The sequence below is a fragment of the Poecilia reticulata genome, chromosome 13 (assembly GCF_904066995.2).
Source record: "Poecilia reticulata chromosome 13, P_reticulata-male-v2, whole genome shotgun sequence".
Classification (NCBI taxonomy): Eukaryota; Metazoa; Chordata; class Actinopteri; order Cyprinodontiformes; family Poeciliidae; genus Poecilia; species Poecilia reticulata.
Window position 1 is genome coordinate 27,497,495 of NC_088842.1, and position 16,985 is coordinate 27,514,479.

Below are 16,985 nucleotides of genomic sequence, written 5' to 3' on the forward strand. Positions count from 1 at the left end.
AGTGACTTCAGGATGAAAGTTTCAACTTTAACAAAAATTCAAGATTTCTTGCAGCCTCCCGTGTTCTTCCTGGCCTTTAAACTTTTACAAGACAAAAACTCCCACCAAATAAGCAGCTACACCACTGAAACTAAAGCTGCACTTAATTTGGAATAAATGACTGCTTCAAGTTATTTAACTCGATATAGTGTTTTTCAGAAACGTGTTCTGAAAATGAAAAACACGTTTCTGTGTTTTTCAGAAAAACAGAAACATGTTTTTTCACCAAGCATATTTACACAGTGGGTAAATATGCTTTGTACTCCACCAAGCATATTTAGTCAGATGTAAAAATTAACAAAAGAAATATAAAATGTACTTTTTTCCCCCTGAAACATTACATAAACATGTATTAGTTTTCTATTTTACTAAAGGAAAAGCTTGTTGCCACGCTTTATTCTAGATTTCTTTTGATACTACAAAAAAAAATAAAAATCTAAATCAACAATTTTATTGCATACATAAATACTCAATAGTTGCATTTCTAAATTAGATTAAGTTACTTTGCCTGTCAGGACATAAAAAAAGAAAAAAAAGAACTGATTATCAGAAACCTGGAGGATGGGTGGAGTTTCTTTGTATAAAATGATGCTGAACATGTTTCATCCCTCTTGAGATCAGTCCGTCTCTTTTCTGCTGCATATCTTAGATGGTGACATCATTTCTACTGGGACATAGTGTTAACCATTTCATGCATTTTTCAAAAATTCCACTTTGTTCCCCTCTGAGTCTTTTCTCTCTTCAGCGTTGTTGAGTTATTTTTGGATTAGAGAGTTTTCACATTAATTATGATCAGATGTCTTGTTGCCGTCTTTTATCTCTCTCTCTGTTAAAAAAGCTTATTGGTTCATTCAACACCTACAAGTGTGTGTCGTACAAATGTGTTGCAAGATGAGAACTTCTACAAAAACGTCCTAATTGCCCCATATTGGCGCAATGCATCTTGGGTCTGTTTAGATAATTGAAAAAAAGCTTAATGCAAGCCCCATACCTACCAGAAAATGCTTACAGTTGTAGATAGCTTGAAATTTTTAAGATATTTGCAATATCTTTAAAGATAGGATTGATAAAAATGGTAGATTATCTCTATGTTATTACTGACAGGAGACGCATCAGTGTAATAGCACTGTTGAACCAATTATAAAATATTTTTTAGCAATATTTTAAAGTAAATCAGGTTTGTTTTAACTTTTTTTAAAATCTGTTGTTCTTGTTAGATCCGGAACAGCAACTTTTAACATCACTTTTTCCTGTTCGTCTCTCACGTAAATGAGCAACAAATGTAAGTTTAAAATAGATAAAACTGTGACCGGCAGAGCCCCATGAGGATCCAAGTTTATCTTCAAGCCAATGTCTCGACCATTATCTATCGTGCCCAACATGATGGAAATAAAATTCTTTCATTTTGCAGTTTTTTGCAGTTTGCTCACATCAGTTTGTCTCATTTAAATGTGTCGTGTTTTGTTTCATTCCAGAATGAGAGCGCCATTGTAAAAGAGAGGGAGCTGTCCCTGGAGCTCGGCAGAATCAGGGATGAAGTGGGTAAGTGGGAAACCTCAGGGAGCCGGACTCCCAACATGTACGCGGTAGATGGCATCTTCAGAGAAAAGAGGAGGTGCAAACCTGAAGTCAGTTTCGCCTCTGTATGTATGTTTTCCAGCTGTTAGTGTCGCGCACTGGGAGCAGCTGCAGCAGGAGAAGGAGGACCAGGAGCGGCGTTTTGAGGCCGAGCTGCAGGGGCTGCGGGCTGAGCAGCGGAGCGAGCTGGGAGCGCTGGAGGAGAGGCTGAAGGCTCGGTACGCAGAGGACACCGAGAGCCTGCTGGCCCATCAGCGAGCTGAGTTGGAGGAGCTCCGGTTCAGACACCAGGAGCAGGTGCAGCATGCAGAAACAGACTCTAATGTCTTAACCTGCTCAGGATTTTAATGATTTGGCATGAAAACTGAAAATGAAGAACTTTTTGTTGAAACCAAAAGTGAAAAATGTTTCAACATTTGTGTTGTAGCTTGAGGAGATGACAGAGAATCATGAGGCATCTTTGACAGAGATGGAGACAGCCCACAATGACACTTTAGACACTTTGCAGGAGGAGCACGCAAGGACAGTAAAGAGTAAGCAGCACTTTTAATAACTTCTCCTGTGTGCGTATTCTTCAGTTTGAGACGATAATATGTTATGTCTGTTAACAGATCTGAAAATGGCTCATGAACAACAGAAAAAGTCTCTAGAGGAAGAGTTTGAGAAAATCAGACTTTCACTCCAGGTATGTGTTTTTTATTTGAAGGTAAAATTTAACAACGCCACCGGAAAAAACAAATCCCTTGCAGATTTGTGTGTGTTTGATTTCCAGGATCAGGTGGACACGCTTACGTTTCAGAACCGCAGCCTGAGAGATCGAGCAAAACGCTTCGAAGAAGCTCTTCGTAAGAGCACAGATGAGCAGATAGTTGTAAGTTTTCATGAACCAGAACGCTGCAACACACTGACGACTCTGAAAATACCTGCAGAACGAACAGCGCTTCTCTTTCAGGATGCTTTGGCTCCATATAAGCATATTGAGGAGGACCTGAAGAGCCTTAAAGACGTTCTGGAGATGAAGAATCAACAAATTCATCAACAGGAGCTGAAGATTTCCGAACTGGAGAAAATAGTATGCTTCAACTTTTATTCAGGATATTTTGTAAAGTAACCACAATCACTTTTGTGTGTCTTATTCATAATTTTTTTTGTAATATTAAATTAAACATAAAGATCTATTTGAATTTGATTAAATTGCTACATAGTTCTATCCTTGCAAGAACAGTCAAATAATGATCTAAATGAAGTGATGATTACGTTTGTTACCTTTTTGACTGTAAAATCAAATGGCATTACCATCTATGTCATTCAATGGATTCTAATGTTTTAACCCATTTAAAGACTTTAATGTTTTGCGCTGTTTCCTCCTGTGTTTTTGAGCAGGCCGAAAAGAATGTGCACCTGGAGGAGAGACTGCAAGTGTTGCAGCAGCAGAACGAAGACCTGAGAGAGCAGATAGACAAGAATCTAGCTGTGTCCAGGTCTGTTTGTGTGTGCATTTAAATTATACATAGGTAATAAGGTTGAGTTCAACATTCACAACCATAAAGTTAAGAACTGAAAAGTCTGAAACTTGTTCATGGAGGAGTCAGTTTTTGCTACAGTTACTGCTGCAATTTCTTTGACATATGTCTCTACCACTTTTCCATTTCTAAAACCAAATTTCTGCAAGTTTTTCGTTACAAAATGGCTATTTTTAAGTTGGAGTTGAACATCTGTGAACATCAGTTTTTAGGTCTTGAGGACTTTGACTGGGCCCTTCCAACACATGAGAATAGTTTGATTTAAATCATTCCATTGCTGCATGTTTCGGGTCGTTGTCCAGCTGGAAGGTGAACCTCAATGCTAGTCTCAAGTCCTTTGTAATCTGTAGCTTTTTTTGTAACTGCTTTTTTTTTATCTCTGCAGAACAGCATGACACCAATCCACCATTGTGTTTTACAGTGGGGGTGTTATATTGTGGGTGGTGTGTGTGTGTGTGTGTGTGCGTGGGCGTGTGTGTGTTAGCTTTCTGACAAACACACTGTTTGTATATAGACCTAAAAGTTCCTTTTGTCTCTCTTTTGGCTTGACACTGACTAAATGAGACTTTTTTTGTCTCTCTCTTTTTCTCCCATCTGTGCCGAGAATCTCTGCAGCTCCTCCAAAGATTATATTAAAAAGTATCAAAAATAAATGAGTGTGAATAGAAATGCATGCTGCACTTTATAGACATTTTACTGTCACTTCAGTAATAGATGTCACATAAAATCTCAATTAAACAGACTTTTGTAGTTTTGTTAAAAGTCAACACTGTAGCTATCGAAATGAATTACATTTTTCTCTTATGTTCTTTTGTGCCTTTTCTACTTCAGGCAACTCTCTGAAGAGAACGCCAACCTGCAGGTGCACGTGGAGATGGAGAGCAAAGAGAAGAAGCGTCTGAGTCGCACCAACGAAGAGCTGCTGTGGCGTCTGCAGACAGGAGAGCTGAGTCCACACATGACCCCCAGCTCCTCCCCCATCCACCACCCAGCCTCTGGACCGGGCTCGCCCGCCCGCCCCCACTCCTACCACCAGTGACTGTTTGTACCAAACATCTTATTTTATCAGTGTTTTTGTTTAACTCTGAAAAAAATATTCCTCTGTTTTAAAGGAATATTCTACAATCAGTGGACAAAGAGACAGTAATATGTTCTGTTTGTTTGGGGAGAATCTCCTTACCCATTTGATGCATTTCCAAACCACGTTTTTTATTTTTATTTTTTTTCTTTGACCTCATGAATTGTACGGATGATTCCACAAAGAGCAAAACCTTAGCAAGTTTCTCCAGCAGGTGAAAGTTCAGAGAGCATCACAGTGCCTCATTTACATGTTTTCGCCTCCATTTACATTTTCCTCTTCTCCTTCAGCTCTCAGGATGATGGATGAATAAGACATAGTAAACTCAAAAAACATGAAGCGCCTTCTGTCATCCATTCCCTCCCACCAGCAAGGTCCACCTGGGGGCTTGGCAGTATTATCAGAAAAATCCAACCTCAGCTCTCAACATTTTCATGTAGAAACATTTCATTTATCATGAGTGTATGATTTATACCAAGCCATCTAACCTCAAACCATTCATAACTCCACTTTACTGCCAATACAGTGTAAGTATATTATGAGTTATTACGTGTGTAAACTCTGTAGATGTATGACTATCTTTACAGCATGGGTTGTCTTCCGATTAGAACAGATTTTCAGATTATTTCATGTATGTATGATGATGAGAAGAATTAGAAAGAAGCACTTCAAGATATTTTGGAGAAGAAGAAACCTTCACCCTCAGTTGAATTAAAGAAAAGGTAGTCAACTCACACAAAATAAAACCACCAAAGATGAAGTTCTTAAACTATAACACGCCGCATCACTTACATGCTTGGAACTCAATGCAGAACACTCATTCTTCAGACGAAGCCCCTTGAGTTTTTTTTTTTTTTTTTACATTTTGGGATGTTTCAAACACAAACTTGGATGTTTATTTGGATCTCATGAGCCGAAAGCTGAAAAGTATGCCAAAAAAAGTATGATATTCCTTCATCTAAACCATTCCAATGTAAATCTGGGGATGTGTTTAAGGCTACTGTCCTGTTGGAACCTCTTCACATTCCAGCAGGACCGCCCTTAATTTAGCTCCATTCATTTTCACATCAACTCTGATAAGCTTGATGCTGCTACCACTGTGTTTCCACAGCGGAAACACAATTCATTTCTTTATTCAACCTTTATTTAACCACGATTAAACTTCTTGAGATCTCAAGAAAATTTAACTTTAATACCCAATTACCTGTATTTAGATGGGATTAAATCACATATATATAACATTACTAACTTCAGAAGTATTTCTTTTTTATTTGCGAACCACCAATTTCCTTCCATTTTACAATTATGCACTACTTTACATTGGTTTATCATATAAAGTCCTAATAAGAAACATTTAAGTTTGTGGTTGCAACGTGACAAATTGTTGAAAGGTTTAAGGGAGATGAATCCTTTTGCAGCAGTTACAATTTGCTTTATCTTTTCTGCTCTCTGTTCCATGTTCTTCATATTTCCGCATGTACAGTTCGAACAGTTAAACCGATTATGAAGTCTCTCCATCATATCTGCAGCTTGTGTTCCTGTTGTGCAACATTTCCTGAGTCACTTAGAAGCAAGAAATGAAAGTCTGATGCAATCTTACCTCAATTTTCATTGTTTGGATTAAGCTCAGGATTTGAGAAATTGTATAAGTCATCAAAGGGAAGCAACTGCCATGGTTTTTAATTTATTTAAATTTCATTTATTTTATTTGTTCATGTTTACATACGGCAACCAGCCGTCAGAAGTCTGTCTTGCTAAACATTTCTCTTACACAGGCATTTAGATGTTAGCAGTAGGTAGAAATATTCCAAAAAAGGTCTTAGAAAAAAAAAAATCACTACTTAAAGTTGCAGTGTTTAAAATTTAGAAATCATATGTTTTTTTTACATGTATATTAAAACTGTCATTACAGTAAAACATGAGACAGGCAATCTGTGAAAAATTGAGCTTCTCTGCCTTCTCCCTGCTGTTCTAATGCCATCTGCAGAAATACACCGCTCAGTCAGACACAACCAATCAGAACCAGGAGGAGGGTCTTACCACTGTCAATCATCCTTGTGTATTTGCGGCTCACACACTCTCAGCCAGTTTGTCACACTGGAGCCTGCCATGAAAGCTAAGGCTGGTTAGCATCTGTTGTCATCTGATGACAACAGATGAAAGTTTTTTTCTGCAACTGTAAGTTGTTTTCCATTGAGCAGTGCATACATGAGCATGACTGACAGAATTAAGACCCTCGTCTTGGCTCTGATTGGTTGTTTCTGACTGGAAGTAGTGTATTACTGCAGATGGCTGCAGGACCACAGGGAGGAAACGGAGGAGCTCAGTTGTTTCCCGGATTATCAGTCTCATGTTATACTGTCATGGTGACAGTTTTAACAAGTATGTAAAAAAAATAAAAATTAACATAAAAGCTCCCTACAGCAGCTTTAAGCATCACAGTATTTCATTTATACATCTCATCTATCCTAAAGTGTGTAAACCTGTTTAAAGCAGATATTTGGCTGTAGCTGCGTTTAATGGGAGATAAGATAGTTACGTTTATTGGGAAGAGAATTTGCTGTGTTCCGACAGTGGAAGTTGCCTTTCTCTACATCAGGTACTCCGATTGCACTGATTGCCTCTGTGTCCTGTGGACACCGTCTTGTACACATTTACTGAATGAATAAGAGTAAAAGCTTTTGATTACAGTTTACATGCAATATCAGAGAGAGGTCGCTGCATCACGTGGATGTCGTTACTTCTGTGGATTGTTGTTAAAAATGATTGTAATCAGATACTCCAGAGAAGTCTCCATGAAAGCATGTCGTTATAAGTTTGCTGTGAATCGTCTTTGTTTCTTGCCTACTTCATTCGCCCTCCTCTACTGAAACTGTAACTTAGCTGAGGTTAATAACGACAGGCTATGGCTGTGTATGTTGCACTTTGTATTTAATTATTAAATCACAATAAGCATAATAAGTACACAAAAACAATGTTTGGTTTGTATTTGCATTAGCGAGTAGCTCTTTTTCCTCCCTATTCGAAACATGCAAACTTACTTTGGGATGAAAATAATTGTGCAGACTACAGGGTTCATCACTTTTTCTGCATGAAACCCTGCATCATGTCTATGGGCAGAGGGAAGATGATGGTGGAGTTCTTCTCTGCGGCGATGGCATTGAGAGTCTGCAGGTATCGCAGCTGAAGAGCAGACGGAGCTTCACCGATGACTAGAGCTGCTTCTTTCAGAGCCCGGGAAGCGTTCATCTCACCTTCTGCAGCAATGATCTGAAACAGACATAGACAATGATCAGTCTTGCAAACATTTCCTCCAATTTTTGGATGATGTGGAAAGTAAATCCTTCCACTACTGCTCTCACTTTAGCCCTGGCCTCCCGACTGGCCTCCGCCTCTGCAGCCATGGCTCTCTGCAGCTGCTGAGGCAGCTTCACATCCTTGATCTCCACGCGCTCCACCTTGATCCCCCATGGGTCGGTGGCTTCATCCAGGGCCTCCTGTATGAGAACAAACACTCTTTCAGCTTCATTCAGAAGTACTGCAAACTCAGAATAAATTATTCAAAATATTTTCAGTAAAGATATTTGTAAGGCTGCTACAAACTGCATACATACTCGCAAATGTTAGCATTCAATACATTTTTTTTTACATTTTCTCACGCAACTACAAAATATTGTAGTTGTTCTACTGAGATTTTAGTGGTAGACAAACTCATAGCAGTGAATAGTTGTGAAGTGGAAGGAAAACGATTCACGGTTTTTACAAATAAAGAAATAGTGTAAAGAAAGAATTCGCCCTTTGCAGTTTTCCACAAGCTATGTTGAGATCACAACAAACATGGAAAATGAATTTAGATTTGTACAAAATGTTGAAAGTCCTGCATTTTTCTTACTCCTCACAATTATTTTATGTTGGTCAGTCGTAGCAAAACTTAATATATCACAGTTTGTCGTTGTTGAGACAATCACTATGTTTCCATTTCAGCACAATTGACCATTTGCCTCAGTGTTTGCTCTAACCTGCATGCTCACTGAAATTCCTTCTCTGTCAGACAGAAGTTCTGAAAGGTTTTTGGTGCCAAGAACATTTCTCAGAGTGGTTTGAGCAAGCAGCCGTGTGGATGAGTGTGCGTTGGACACGTTGGCCACAGCTGAGATGGGACAGTGAATGCGGAAGTAGACAACTCCATCCACGGATACAGTGACCGAGTCTTTGGTCAGGATCTGTTAAAGAATACAGACACAAATGAACAGTACATTGGAAGGTTTATTGGAAACACGTCCTGGCTTTACATTTTATGTACAAACGGAAAACGCACCTCTTGTGGAGGGATATCAAAAGACACAGTCCTTAGATCAACTTTCACAAAGTTATCAGTGCAGGGCAAAACAAAAAACAGTCCTAGGAAGAAAGAAACACTCTGCATCAGTTTCAAGCTCAACTTTTTTCTGAAAATCAGTTTCTGAAATGATCTGGTGTGTACAATCCGTCATGTAAAACCACGAACCTGGTCCTTTAGGTTTCCGATCGGCGATTCGCCCAAGTCTGAAAATGACCGCTCGCTCATATTCCTTTACTATCTGGACACCAATGAAAGTAAACAATGTAGAGAGCAAAATCATTCCGGGAAAAGTTTTTACTTCTTGGGTGTCTTCCAGAAGCATTCACATTCCTTACATTTTTTTACATTGTCAGATTGCAATAAAAAGTATTTATTTTGTACCATATTTAGCTCCATCCATATTTCATTAATGCTGCCACAACATTTTCACTATGGATAGTGTATAATGTTCTTTATTATTATTATTATTTAGGCCAAAAGTTTTTGTCTTCATCTTTCAGCAATCGTTTTCGTCTTTCCACTGTTTTGTAAAGGCTGGATTTGTTTTCATGAGCCTGAGTTGTTAAAACATTTCCTCTAGAGATGACCCTCTGGGCTTCTTCTCTGGTAAATGCCCTCCTTGTTTGACTTGTCAGTTTAGGTGTTTGCATGTTGTTCTATGACCTAGTCCTGCTCTAAACCTCTGAACAACAGTGTCCTGTTTGCCCTGTTTCCTCTTCCTTATACACTTTGTTCACTGAACTGATCTAAAAATCCTCTGAGAAGATAGGATTATCTAGTTGCACCAGATTTCATTTAGGGGTATCCAAGTAAAGGGCTCTAAAAACAAATGCATGCCACACTAAGGTTTTTATTTTTTGTAAAAATAAAATGGAAGACATGTACGTATCATTTCCCTCCCAGTTCACAATTAAACCCTTAACTGTATTGGTCTGTTGCATGCAACCTAATCAGCAACAAAGGAGAACATTTTCTTACCTTGACACACAGAAACAAAGTGATTGGGAAGGTTAGCGCTACAAATAGGAGGGATATAATTACCAGCAGCCAACCAAAACATCCCAACCTCCCTGCATTTTTATCTGTGGAGAGACAGAAGTTCAAAGTTAAATGGGAGGCGTCTGCTTCGTTAAAGTTAGATTCGGTTCAATAAGCCATGAAAATACACATCTCCTGTCGTCAGATTGTTGATGGTGGATTAGAAAGTAGTACAATCCAGTGGGAGAACACAGAACATCCTTGCTGTCAGGTAAGGGCTGCAGTAAATTCACACATCTCATTTGTAACTAATGATGTAATTAATCTCACAGGGAAACCATGAAGACCTAAAGGTTGTCTGAATCAAGACATGTTTTGCAAACCAACTGATATATCATTGTAAATGACTGTCATGCTTTTTAGTAACACCAAGAAGAAGGAATTGTTTCTCATATCTTGAATTTCTTAAGATCTAGGTATATGTGTTGCTTTTTGATATCTTGAAGACTACTTCATGTTGTCATACAGGTTTTAGTCAAACACTCTTGATTTTACAGGTAATGTGTTAATTAGGCCTGGGTTGGACTAGTTTAATTGATCAAATTGACTTGGTTTATTTGTAGTTAATTTTTTAGTAGAAAGAAAGGAAACTATACATATATATATATATATATATATATATATATATATATATATATATATATATATATATATATATATATATATATAGAGGATCAAGTTGGTTTGGATACTATTTGTGATTTCATCATAAATAAAATCATGATTGAAATTTGATTTTTGTATTTAAGTAGGTTATTTTTGGATAATATTTAAATTTGTTCAAAGATCTAAAAGATTATGGTACAAAAAAGCAAAACCTGATTAAATCTGCAAACAGGAAATACTTTTTTACTAGGCTGAAAACGAAATCTGAGTTTGTCAAACTAGGCCATAAATGGTTTTAACTGCATTTGTTTAACCAATTTTAGTGAATTTATTTTGTGTTTAGTAATTTTTATTCTCTCAACCACAGCACTTTGTATGCTCAACTCATAAAGGGGCTATATACAATTGTATGTCCATAGTTTAATTTAAAATTCCTGTGCAGTCATAACTGGAAAAATTTACATATTTATCCAAGCTAAATTTTCAACACAGAATGTGAATTTGGATTATAGATTTAAAGAAATTAATCACTTCAGTCAGTGAGGGCATAGAGCTAGTGAGAAATATGGCAGCCAATGAATGGTGATCTAGAATACTAGTCCTCAAAACCCCTATTTATTAGCTTAATGATAACATCTACTACAACGTAAAATACTTACTTTAAAAAAATGTAATACAATAAAATAATAAAAGCAGATGTATCCCCCTCAATAGGACTCATTTGGAGCTAGCGAACATTTCAAACCTACAACATGTATCCATAATGGTTATGGGAAGATCTTAAAAAAGTACTTACCTTCAACATTTTCTTCACTGATATGAAGTTTGCGTGGAGTAACCATTTCCACTGTGCTGGATGTTGTTGAGATCATTGGGGAAGAGTCTGGCGCTTGGAGCTGCAGCAGCACTCTTGTTTACTTCCCTCCTCTCTCTGTGGGGTGTGGTCTATCCATTTCTCTCATCCTGCCTTCTACAAATCTATTGCTGTGGTAACCCGAACCACAGTGCATCCAGCCTTTGCATGCCTCCCACAGTTGAGAACTCCAAATTCAGACCTCTTGGTATCCTATTATCTTCTTGCCCTAGCAGGAGTCGGTCACTTGTTGACTGCAGGTGATGAATAAATAATAAAGTCCTGAAACATGAGGCTTTACGTGGTGAGACAACGTGTCCATTCTCTTGTTACACTTTAACGAGAAAAAAATTAAGTCCTTCCACAGAAATCACTTAGAGGTTTATTACTTCCTCACTAATGTCTTTTACATCGACTGCAAAAAGGAAATACAGCCTTTTCACAACATGAGGGCTGTGATAACCACATTCATATTGTTCACAGAGAAAGTAAGAAGGCTTGAATGGGAAATTCAATAAAACTCGTTGACTCTAAGCATGTCACTAGTTATCTTGGACTGATGAGAAATATTTCTGTTAGACTAGAATAAATGTACTGATTTACTTTAATACATAAACAAGGTTCTCAAATTATCATATTTTGTCTTTAAATGTATAACCCTCTCACTCCCCAAACAGTAATATTTTACGAAACAATAAAGACTTCACATTATTTTAATTTAAAATAAAATATAGTCAATTCAAAAGTCTTCAAGACGCCGATGACCTGTGGTTGCAAAACAAGTCTAAACCAACATTAAGTTTTTTTGCCAGTATCCTGGATTCGCTTTTATTGTCTCTAAACATTGTACTGTGCATTATCGGCACACATCTTCACTTTGGTGTCATCCATATCTAAAAGCAGTCAAGAAGATGGACATGGTTTTATCCTGACAAACCTGCTAAACAAGCCACACTAGTTCAGATTTTATTTATTTTTTTCATTTTACTGTTATGACCTTCAACATGGCTGAGGCTTGTAGAGTCCGAAACAGAGTTTGAGTGTCTTTTGAAATTTCTTTGAGCACTGCACAACAAACTTTGTGATTTCTACTCCTGGAATGAATGATAAATGATTTTCAACTTCAGAAAAATCCTTCTTCATCCAGAATGGACTTTGAATACTATAGATATGGCATTATGGCAAGATCACCAATGATGTTTATCTTACTGACATTGTTTAAAGATCAGCTAAATGACAGAACTCCAGGTTTTGATAAGCCGCTACCACTTGTTGATGGTTAGTTAACCAAATGGCTGCCTTGTTCCAAGATTTTTCCCGAATGCAACTTGAGGAGGCTACACAAAGATGCACTTTAAAACAAAAATCATTTTTAGGCTCTGCACAATGCAATATATTTTACCTGCTTCAAGAGCATACCATTTTCCATTAAAACTTTTCATAGTTTGCAAGTAAAATTAGGTCCAGCAGGTCTATGCATATATTCCATTAGAGGAATTTGTAGTTTTGACATTTTATGAAAGCAGAAGAGTTCAACTGTTTAGTCACTTTGATCCTTCAGTTTTGCTACAGTTAGACAATTATTGCACTTGTTCCAATTGTTCACTGATTAGATTATTTTTTTTCATACCACGTAAAAAATATGAAGCCATGACATGAATATTTGTATTAAAACTTTATTTAAAATTATTATTTTTTAGGTTTTGTTGGCTCTAGTGGCCTTTATTTGAAAGTAGTTTGACAGGAAGGAGGGTTATGAGAGAGGGGGAAGACATGCGGCAAATGTCACCAGGCTGGGAAACGAGCCTGCGACCACTGGCATGAGGGCTAAGGCCTCAATACATGGGTTGTGCTTTGCCCCTGCGCCACCACAGCACCCTTATTTAAAATTATTTTGACAACACATTTTGTACCCTTCCTATCAGGCACCCACTGTGTCCATCATAAATTTACGGCTGAACTCATAAGCTAGGAAGAGCGCTCCGTTGGCAGGGAAGGTCCGGATCATGGTAGGAGTCAAACCAGAGTACAGAGCAGTGAAACCTGTAAGGCAGAAACAGCCAAACAGTGGCTATGAAATGCAAAAGTTTTAAATTGTCTGACAAACAATAAAACCTGTACAGTACTCTTACAGTGAGATAGCATCCTCACAACTCCAGGAAGTGTTTGAAATGAGTTTCATCAGTTATTTAGTCTGTAAGTTAGCTTTGCTGTTAGCTAGCACAATTGAGTTAAGTTAGTGTTTAGGACAACATTCATTCATGACATTCTGCACGAATATTCATAGCATTTTTCAATATATTTTCAAACATCTGCCATATTAGCAAAGCTGTAAATGCAAAATTATTAGCATTACTGTTAAATGTTTGTGGTTCTCAGTGTTTTAGGGCTTAATTTTAGCTCTTGATATTCTAGACTACAACAACTGAATGTGTCTGCCATATAGTATCTTCCTAACTTCAAGAGAAGTGTGTGATGTTGTCTCTATTGGTGATTTGCTGTGATAGCCATCAGCCATGCCCAGTATCCTAAAACTGGTAACTGCATTTGTAAGTAGGCAAACATTGAATCCTCAAAGCTCACCCTCAGTGCGTATAATACCCGTGAAGGTCTTCATGAAACCCTCTTGCCTCCCACCTAGAGAGTAGACTTGGATCCTAGACTTCACACAGTCTATTGGATAGACCACTAGCCAAAGACAAGCCCCTCCAAATCCACCACTGAACATAAGTGGAAGAATGCCTGCAAACAAAGATGCAAGTTTACAGGGTAGCTTTAAGCACAGACATCAAAAATAAAATTAAATGAACCTACCTATACTATCTTTGTCTGTCCCCATATGGTGTGCAAATGTAGTCCGGCATACTTCGTAGGCACCAAAGAAGCAGAAGTAACCAGGTATCTCCCTGACAATGGTTGAGGTGAGTCCCTGGTAGAAACCCAAAGGACCATTTGTCCTCAGCACAGTCTTAACCACAGACCAGACGGTGCTAATGTCCCGCCATCACAAATACAAAAGAAATGTGAAGTCAGCTGAAACTGGAAATGCTTTGTTTATTACAACATCTCTGATGAAACGGACCTTCGCTGTCCTTTCGCAATCTTTCCGGTCTCCTCCATTTCATGCATGGCCTGTAGGCGACATTTCACCAGCTCTGTGGGGCAAATGGCCATGGAGGAGAAGATGGAAGCTAAAGACCCTGCAGAAGCTTTTTGGACATCACTGAACACAAACAGAAAATGTTTCAATGAATAAAGATGAGTCATAGTCCTCAGACACAATGGTACTAAGGTTGATGTTAAGGTTTAAATGATTGCTATGAATTTGCACAGAATAATCAAGATTTCATATGTTTATATTTTTACGTGTGTTAGGTAATAAGAGTCAACTTTAACTAAGAGGGGGGTTTTTTGTAATCAGTTCAAAAATACTTCATTAATGCCAAAGAAAAATAAAGAGGTTTTAACTAACTCATAACTCATTATCCAGGTTTATTCAAAAACTGTACAGGGTTGTTAATTAAGAATGTTCTAGACTTCACGAAGAATACTTTCTTCCAAAATAAAGGAGGAAAGGATTCTTCCTTAATTTTGGAAGAATAAAGGAATAAGCAGAACTACAACCGGAACTAGTCTTCTAGACAAAATTATCTGAAATATTGTGTACGTACTCTCTTAACAAATAAATGTTTCTTAAATATCAACATTGTTTGCTACAAGTTAGAAAAATTGCGCTAGCTCATTAAGCCATAAGATCCTGCTACTAGCATAGCGGTTCTCAACGTGGGCGGTACCGCCCCCTGGGGGGCGTTCAGAGGACGGCAGGGGGCGCTGGCGCAAATTTTTACGAAAGGGGGGCGCTGGGATTCCTTTGGTCGAAGGTAAACTTTACACCTTATATGCACAACAATACCAGTTTACACATTGAGCAACTTGGTAAAACTGTATTGTGTAACATTAAAACATGCTTGGCTGCAACGGTATCGATGGCAGCTCTTCTTCTATTCAGTGTTTGTAGCTTCTTGGCGCAGCTCCGCTCCTGCTACTGGTAGCTTCACCGCATCAGTTCAGCTTTACACGGGCTGATGCCGTTGCTGTGATTCACTTGTCATGTCTGATGTTCAAATATTTTATGTTTTATAGAGGGTTTTTGTACATATGTTTTGGCAGTGCTGTGATCATATCAAAGCAGCAACTTGTATTAAAAAGTGTTGTCCACAGTGAAACTTTTAGTTGCAATAAAAGAAACAGAAATCCTAATCAGTATCAAACCTGAGCTCTGCTCCTTTATCCATCCTTAACAAAAGACGGACAGCGTCCTGGCACAGGCCATAACTCAAAAAGAGAACCGCATTCTCACTGATGTTGGCCAGGAGGGCTGGTGTGGCGCCTTTGTAGAGACCACCGAGTCCCACCTGTTTGAAAGTTGAAATGAAGCAGTGGATGAAGCCACGGTACATGCTGGGAAACGTCTGCATCTTCACCTTGACGGTGTCAAATGGCTGACCGCTTAGCACGCAGGCTGTACCACCTAAAGTAGAACAGTTTAAGTTTTACAAACCAGAGCAAACATTTTCTACTTCATCATTAGGGTATACATAAATATGGCTAGGAAATATTCAAGTTCAGTTATTATATTGGACTTCTATATTGCAGATCAACACACAACATGTCTTAGCAAATAATGATCTGAAAAGTGTGTGTGGCACACATTTGTATCCAGCTCAGGAGAACCACCTTTCACTGTGGTTAGGGACCGAGATTTTCCCCATTCCTCTTTGTAGTGACTTGTAGAAAACTCCTAATCGGAGCCCTTATTGGTTTCTTTCAACAAGTGCTTTTTTCTTGCAGCTATATCATAAAAGCCAGACTTGTAGTGGCCAAAATTACCATTCTATCACCCAACTGTAGATCTCTGCAGCCCTGGTCCTTAAAAAACATGAATATGTAGTCTAATTTGACTGATATACCTTTAATTAACAGAATGAAGGTTTAAGAAAAATTAACTCACCTGCTGCTCCTGCTGAAAAGTCAATGAGTGCCTGTATTACAGGATGTGGAGCCATGACGATGAAGCCTGTGTACATATAAGCAAAGCTGAGGGTCATAATTTTTTTAATTCATAAATAAGAGTCGCAAACCCCAGAGTCCATGTAACTTTAGAGCAGAAAAAGAGCAGAAAAAGAAAAGCTTGACACCCGCTAAGACGAGGATAATTAATTATATACCTTTACATTACACACTCACCTTTTCTGTAGTTCCCTTAACTAGGATTTAGAGTATGACAGGTAAGACGGTGTTATTTGATCGTTGAAGCGTAACTTTACTTTTTGTCCCCACATGAACCCCTCAGGTAAAACTGTTCACTCCAATTTCCAGGAAAGCATAACAGAGATCTCACACACAGCCCGAAGAAACGAGGAAATGTCGGTGCTCCTTTGCTGAACTTCCGTCTCCCTTGAGCCCTGAAGATGTGGCGCACACCTGACGTAAGCGCGTCAAGACTGATATCAATGACAGAAGACAAAAATGAGACGCTCTCTGTAAGTAACATGGAATCAGTTTAGACATGACTACAAAGGTTCGGAATAGAAAGTTAGAATATGTTTTCTGTTTATGTATTCTCGTAAAGCCTCAAACTAAGAATGACCGAAATAAAATCTACTAAACCCTGTAATGACAGAGTAGGTTATTCGAACACGGTTGAGATTGTAATACCTACGATTATCCACAAGATGTCAGCAGACTCCACGGATGCCTTGAAATTTGTAGTTACTAACGCCACATCTATCTATCTATCTATCTATCTATCTATCTATCTATCTATCTATCTATCTATCTATCTATCTATCTATCTATCTATCTATCTATCTATCTATCTATCTATCTATCTATCTATCTATCTATCTATCTATCTATCTATCTATC

General features: G+C 38.2%; 3 protein-coding genes across 6 annotated transcripts in view; 1 reads left to right on the forward strand and 2 right to left on the reverse strand.

Moving 5' to 3' along the window:
- The window catches only part of mtus2b (microtubule associated tumor suppressor candidate 2b), a 25,441-nt gene extending 18,248 nt beyond the window's left edge, over positions 1 to 7,193 (forward strand). For 2 of the 4 annotated variants that reach the window (XM_008426357.3, XM_008426359.3), the window contains 8 exons: positions 1,515 to 1,581; positions 1,700 to 1,914; positions 2,045 to 2,150; positions 2,229 to 2,302; positions 2,390 to 2,488; positions 2,570 to 2,689; positions 2,998 to 3,098; positions 3,972 to 7,193. In XM_008426357.3, coding sequence (XP_008424579.2) covers positions 1,515 to 1,581; positions 1,700 to 1,914; positions 2,045 to 2,150; positions 2,229 to 2,302; positions 2,390 to 2,488; positions 2,570 to 2,689; positions 2,998 to 3,098; positions 3,972 to 4,179 — 990 coding nt within the window. In that variant the 3' untranslated portion in view covers positions 4,180 to 7,193. The remainder of the gene's footprint in view (positions 1 to 1,514; positions 1,582 to 1,699; positions 1,915 to 2,044; positions 2,151 to 2,228; positions 2,303 to 2,389; positions 2,489 to 2,569; positions 2,690 to 2,997; positions 3,099 to 3,971) is intronic. The other 2 variants (XM_008426358.3, XM_008426361.3) reach the window with 1 other exon arrangement.
- Positions 7,133 to 12,616, reverse strand: stoml3a (stomatin (EPB72)-like 3a). Its single transcript, XM_081614298.1, has 7 exons — positions 11,001 to 12,616; positions 9,539 to 9,642; positions 8,726 to 8,798; positions 8,537 to 8,619; positions 8,238 to 8,441; positions 7,581 to 7,715; positions 7,133 to 7,488 (listed from the first exon to the last, which is right to left on the reverse strand). Exons 1-7 carry the CDS (start codon positions 11,074 to 11,076, stop codon positions 7,297 to 7,299), a joined length of 867 nt encoding a protein of 288 aa, XP_081470424.1. The 5' UTR covers positions 11,077 to 12,616; the 3' UTR covers positions 7,133 to 7,296.
- A 101-nt stretch (positions 12,617 to 12,717) lies between these two features.
- slc25a15a (solute carrier family 25 member 15a) lies at positions 12,718 to 16,898 on the reverse strand. The gene is made up of 7 exons (XM_017308128.2): positions 16,305 to 16,898; positions 16,069 to 16,134; positions 15,330 to 15,588; positions 14,140 to 14,280; positions 13,872 to 14,047; positions 13,641 to 13,799; positions 12,718 to 13,100 (listed from the first exon to the last, which is right to left on the reverse strand). The coding sequence occupies exons 2-7, from the start codon at positions 16,121 to 16,123 to the stop codon at positions 12,979 to 12,981; spliced, it is 912 nt and encodes a 303-aa protein (XP_017163617.2). The 5' UTR covers positions 16,124 to 16,134; positions 16,305 to 16,898; the 3' UTR covers positions 12,718 to 12,978.
- Between the last annotated feature and the right edge of the window lie 87 nt (positions 16,899 to 16,985).

Bases quoted from the DNA above. Each gene is read 5' to 3' on its own strand.
- stoml3a (XM_081614298.1), bottom strand. From the start codon at position 11,076: ATGATCTCAACAACATCCAGCACAGTGGAAATGGTTACTCCACGCAAA. The intron at 9,643-11,000 runs GTAAGTACTTTT...GTCTCTCCACAG, and splicing joins CAGTGAAGAAAATGTTGAAG to ATAAAAATGCAGGGAGGTTG. The intron at 8,799-9,538 runs GTAAGAAAATGT...ATTGGTGTCCAG, and splicing joins CTTTGTTTCTGTGTGTCAAG to ATAGTAAAGGAATATGAGCG.
- slc25a15a (XM_017308128.2), bottom strand. From the start codon at position 16,123: ATGGCTCCACATCCTGTAATACAGGCACTCATTGACTTTTCAGCAGGA. The intron at 15,589-16,068 runs GTGAGTTAATTT...GTTCTACTTTAG, and splicing joins CTTTTCAGCAGGAGCAGCAG to GTGGTACAGCCTGCGTGCTA. The intron at 13,101-13,640 runs GTGAGCTTTGAG...TCTGCCTTACAG, and splicing joins GGGTATTATACGCACTGAGG to GTTTCACTGCTCTGTACTCT.